Source organism: Takifugu flavidus, chromosome 15, assembly GCF_003711565.1.
Source record: "Takifugu flavidus isolate HTHZ2018 chromosome 15, ASM371156v2, whole genome shotgun sequence".
Lineage (NCBI taxonomy): Eukaryota > Metazoa > Chordata > Actinopteri > Tetraodontiformes > Tetraodontidae > Takifugu > Takifugu flavidus.
Genome location: NC_079534.1, coordinates 10578128 through 10583707, shown reverse-complemented (window position 1 = coordinate 10583707; position 5580 = coordinate 10578128). Strand labels below are relative to the sequence as shown.

General features: G+C 43.6%; 1 protein-coding gene across 2 annotated transcripts in view; it reads right to left on the bottom strand.

Annotated features, from left to right (window-relative positions):
* Window positions 1-2281, bottom strand: part of adcyap1r1a (adenylate cyclase activating polypeptide 1a (pituitary) receptor type I) — a 17622-nt gene extending 15341 nt beyond the window's left edge. The window contains exons 1-2 of one of the 2 annotated variants that reach the window (XM_057055664.1): window positions 1740-2281; window positions 1-121 (exon numbers count right to left, since the gene is read on the bottom strand). The exon at window positions 1-121 is cut by the window's left edge and continues 8 nt beyond it. In XM_057055664.1, the coding sequence (XP_056911644.1) occupies window positions 1-34 (34 nt within the window). In that variant the 5' untranslated portion in view covers window positions 35-121; window positions 1740-2281. The remainder of the gene's footprint in view (window positions 122-1739) is intronic. The other variant, XM_057055665.1, reaches the window with a different exon arrangement.
* Between the last annotated feature and the right edge of the window lie 3299 nt (window positions 2282-5580).

The following is a 5580-nucleotide window of genomic DNA, read 5'->3' as shown; positions in this document are numbered from 1 at the left end:
GCAGAAAGGCGGCGGCCAGGAGGTAGCCTGTCATTTTTACCTGTGCTGTCTGTCCGCCAAGGTGTTCCACAGTGTCAGTGTGTGTCAGTGAATTTCTCACCACGTTTCAGCGTGAAGAAGTCTGAGAGGAAAAAGAAGAAAAGATAAATAAAGATGTAAATGGAGATACTGACTCCACATGATGAAAAGATGCTCTCTTTAAGACAACTAAAGTAAAATTTTACTATAATAATACCAGTCACTATCACTGGAGAAATAAGGCCAAACTCAAATCTGAGTATTAGCGGCTTAAAGTGTCTGTTCAGATTTGTTTGAAGTCTCATTGTCAATAGGAGAGTGTCAAATTCCTAAATTAAACTGTGGTCGAAAGCAAAAAGACCCACATAAGAAATTTTCTGCTCTGACTTTCAAACAGCAGCTCACGGATCCCCTCCCCTCCTCAACGGTATTACTCTCCATCCACATCGCAGAAAACACAATGATTCATTGCAAAACAAGCAGAGCCTGGAACCAGCAAAGACACACAACTTACATACAACCAGGGAGGCTGCAGGAGACACGGGCACGCTCTCTCCGTGAGCTAATTCACCCGCACGCAGACGCCAACACACACACATTCCACTCTGTGTCCCTTCCTTCTGCAGAATCCAATTATCACTAAAAGATCTCTCCAATGTTTTATCAAGTAACAGCACAGCCTGTGCTCGGAGGACAGAGCACAGATGTAGAGGGACGATAACGTGTGTCCGGAAGAGCTGACATCAAGCCGTGCACACACACACACACACACACACACAATCAGACTGAGGGTGACAACCTGGAAGGCCCACCTTTTCAAAATGTCACAGCAGCCATGTTACCAAAGCCTCCTTATAAAATTTCAAAAGAAATCTATCAGACTTTGCTGTTGAAGAAACTGGTTGGAGAATTAGCCTCAGAGGAGGAACATACAAGTCTTTATTTTGATGGATACCCAAGAGTCAGAGACTAAGGAAGCCATCATCTATGCCAGTTTTTTTTTTTTTTATCTCAGAAATGCTAACAGGAATTTCAAGAGATCCCAGATTGTTAATGAAGCACACTAAGACGAGAAGAGAACGGAGGTTTGACAGATGTAGAGAAGGAAAACTAAAGCTCCTTCTTTTGGAATTCCGAGGCTACATTTCCAAATAACAATACCCATTTTTGCGTGTTTTGCAGTTCTTTATATTGTGTTAAATTAATAATTTCCTATTGGTTTGAACCGTGAACACCTTATATTTGTGTGGAGTGTGTAAAACAACATAATCCACTGAAGTCTGCTCTAATAAAACGCTCTACAATTATAGACCATACAGGAATAGTTCATCCATGGCCCCATTTTCCCAGATTTACATTATCGCTTGGAAATGTCAAGCATACTATGACACATCGATACAGATGTAAACCAGTTAAGAATACAGTCCATCACTGGCAAACGCAGTTTTATCCTTGGTGGTGCAGAATCAGTAGCCACATATTCCAGCCCTTTTTTTCTACTTCTGCTTTTGTAATTTGATAACAATGCATGTGGGTGACCTTCGCTTCGCACATGGAAAAATCAAAAGAAACGGGTCTAGAGTCTGAACACGCAGTTCAAACGTGTCATTTAAGAAAGGGAAAAATATTTCTTGTAAGAGTAAAATCTCGCTTTTTGGTCTAAGCGTGCCTCATTGATCAAGAAAAGCGTGCGGCGCGGAACACAAGTGAAAACAACTTACCGATGCGTAATTCCGCAGGACGAAAACATTCGTGCACCAGGCCATCGGTATTCACGCCCCCCGATTATGTTTGGCTTTGGAATCTTTCGGAGAACAGTTTGCTTTTCCCTCCCTGATCCGCTGGTTTTTCTATTGAGGCGCAACGCGGCCGCCGCCGCTGCCGCTGCTGCTGCTGCTACTGCTGCAGGACACAGTCACCGCGCTGGCTGCTGCCGCTGCGGCACCGCGGCGCGGCGGAGAGGGGGGGGGGTGGCGTACTGGAGGAGGAAGGGGAGGCGGGTGTTCTTTACAAGAAGCGACTCAGTCTCAGATGTAAATCTGGGAGACAAGTGTTTAGTCTGAAGAAAACGTTGGTTTTAAGACGCTGAGCCGAATGTCAAGAAGGGAGAGAAACAAAGTCTGCGCCTGCGCCTCTCAGCTGTTCCGAAGGCACAAGGTCCGGTTCCCCGCTGGGTGCAATTTGCAAGATCGCCCCATGATGTTCATGACTCATAGAATAGCTCCGAATAGCATCCGAATAGCTCCAAATCCAGCTTTGTTAGGCTGTAATATGGCGAATTAGTACCCATCCTCCCCAAAAAAACAGCCTTAAATTTCCAAAGATGCCCTTCAGTGCGGCCTCTGGGGCGACAGGCGGCTCTTTATTCATTCAGCACCAAGAACAGCGACGAGGCAGTTTTTTTTTTAGTTTTTTTTTTTTTTAAAAGTGTTTTTAAAAGAAAAATTCTGAACAGGAACTAATTTGACAACTAATTTGGATCCCCAGCTGGATTTAGACGGTTTAATTTAAATTTTAACTTCTGACTTCAAAAGTTTTAGAAGTTAGACCATAAACATTTAAAAACGTTGAGTAACCCGCACGGATCATCTTCTGTTTTAATATAATATGACATTAAAGGTTTTGTTTGGAACAATCGCAAAGAAGTGCGCGTCAGGACCATACTAGTTTTATGCGTTTCTGGTTTTGTTTTCGTGGGATTGTGCGATGCGTCACTGATTTCGGGTGATTAGATTTGAAGCGATTACTCTCCTGTTTCTAACATCTGCCTGCATTCTGGCCGCGACTCTGTCCAGCACATAACTGTCTTGCTTTCACCGAGCTGCTCCGTGTCTGCGGTCTGCATTTCAGTCCGCCTCCCTTCAGGCCATCTGACTGGGTAAAAACCCACATTAGCACCTGTTGTCCCTTAATGTCTAGCTCACCTGTTGAAATGCACCAGGAACAACAATGATCAATCTGACATTTTCAAAACCTAAACATGGCTTTATTGTCGAGCATATTGTGAAGTGTGAACAAACGAAAACAAAATAAGTGTTTATTGAGTTAGAGCTGGCGAGGCATCAGTCTGTGGCACAGCGGAGGTGTTACAATATGGGATTCCAGCATCAGCTCTTCTGTCTTGATGAGTCTGGTGTTTAACATCTTGCTCTTTACAATACCTCATAGGTTCTCTGTCAGAAGGTGCTGAATCCTGCTAAAAATAATACCAGCATCTCCCAAACTCCTAGGTCTAAAGCTATTCAGTAGCAGGAACCATGGAGTGCTCTAAAATCTCCAGGTGGACAGCTGCATTAACCTTTCACTATGACATGGCTCCCCAAACCATCAGTGGCTTTGGATTGGACCTCCAGCAGGTGGTATTCCCAGCACTGTTCCTCCAGACCTTGATTTCCTTGTGAAATGCGACATTTGTTTTCTGAAAAAGAGGATTTTGGACCATTGCAACGGTCCAGCCTGATACCTTGGAAATTTTCCTCTTGTTCAAGAGGAGCCTGAGAGACTCTGTCTCACTTTGTGAATTAAGTCACAGGAATGAATCACCATTTTAATGAAATTCTAATTGATATAGATGATAATTTCTGTGCAATTCCCATTACTTATTGCATTGAATAAAGCAACATAAGGCTTATTGCAAAGAACTTGGGCAGAAATTTTAGATCAGTTTAATTTCTTCAGAAATGTGAGTCTCTCTCTCTCATTCTCTCATTCTCTCTCTTTCTCCACTCCTCCTTCTCATTCCCTCTGCAACCTTCAGTTCCCTGTTCTGCATCTGGGCTTGAAATGTTCCAGCCACATGCAAGGCCAGTGTGCATGAGGTGATTGATTGTCCCGGCTGGGGCCAATTTGATGAACGGGGTCATAAATCAGCGAAGGATAAAAAGTATTATGTCCCGCTGTGATGTAGATTCCAGCAAAAGAACAAACAAACAAAAAAAACCTGCTGCACATCTATAAAAACTGGAGGCTGTAAAATGTTGGTTTGGCAGTAATCAAGGCATTATTGCAGCAAAGCCCTGACTGGAAGAGAGACCAGTGATGTTTTCCAGGACATTAGGACCCGAATGACACTCATGAAAATGCTCCTATTGGGGAAAAAATGAGAAGAATCACAGACTCAGTATAAGCGAGTGATCATCTATCTGGAGGCTATTTTTGCGTCACTGGGGATAAAACAATGCACTTCACCTTGAATTTATTAAAAAATAAAAAACCGTTTTTCTTCCTCTCCACTTATGTGTCATCTCCCGATGTGGTCATAACTGCTGATTTGTACAAGCTCCATGAAAAAGGTCCGTAATTCTGTGTGGTGCAGTGATTGATGTGTGGGGACACTTACTGAAGGACGCGACGCGACGATGTCATCGACGGTGCTTCCTCAGATTAGGGTTAAAGGTCAAACCAGAGATCTAAATGGCCTCTCTGCTCCTGAAACCATTTGAGTGTCACACAGTTGTGATACTGTAGGTCACAGTAATGGGTCTGTCTGTCTGTCTGTCTGTCTGTCTGTCTGTCTGTCTGTCTGTCTGTCTGTCTGTCTGTCTGTCTGTCTGTCTTCTGCTGTTTTATGGATCTTACACGCACCCTCCAAGGTGTGTCTGCTCCACTGCGCAGGCACTCAATGATGCGCTCCACAGGAAATATGTCTGGCTCTCCTCGGCCATCATGCAACAATCGGACTGCTGGATTGCCATGGCGACTCGTCTTTGAGCCAACGGCGGAGGTACGGCTGAAGTGGAGCGCTGAACGCATCCCACCACCTTACGTCAAAGCGGGCACTGCAGGCCTCTAGCCTGTCAGGACACAGCAGGACGATAGAGAATGAAGCAACATCGACGGAAAATCTGGTCCTCTGAGTAAAGCAGAGGGAAATTTTACTTTTATTTATTAACACATTAGGTCATTTATTGATTGGTATTGCCAACATTGAAATAAATCATCGCTGAACAATAAAAGAGCCAACTAAAACAAGTGTGTTTAATATTCTCAAATTTAGTTCTCATTACTACAAATAACACACGTGTGTGATGGATGATACGTGTCTTGGGAAGATTTTCCTTCTTTTCTAGCTTCATTAGGTTCTTCCTGCGAACAGAGGTTTTGGAGAGAGCGATCCGCACCATTTGAACCATGCTGTCACATTAATCTCAGCTCAACTAGCACACAAACATGGTTCCGGAGTGCTCGGCAACAGTAACGCACACGTGCACAGGCACAAATGCATTACCAAAAACAAAAAAAGCACGACAAACTGCAGCTGGAGCTGGCTTTAAAGCCACATTCCATCGCTTGCGGGGTTAAATTTGCCAGTCTGGTGGATTCCTTGATGACATAACAGAAATGAAAGACATGAGGAAGTGGGGGTGGGCAGCTGATCTTCCGGTAGATAATGTAATATTTTCTCACAGTGGCAGATGGTTAGATGAGTGAAATTCTGGAGAACTTATAGTTATTATCGTTCTCTCTCTCTCTTTCTGTCTCTGACAAAATGTGAGTTAGAGCAGCAGAAAATATTATAAAGCTAACATACACTAAGCATTTAAAACGCATATTGTCCTGCAA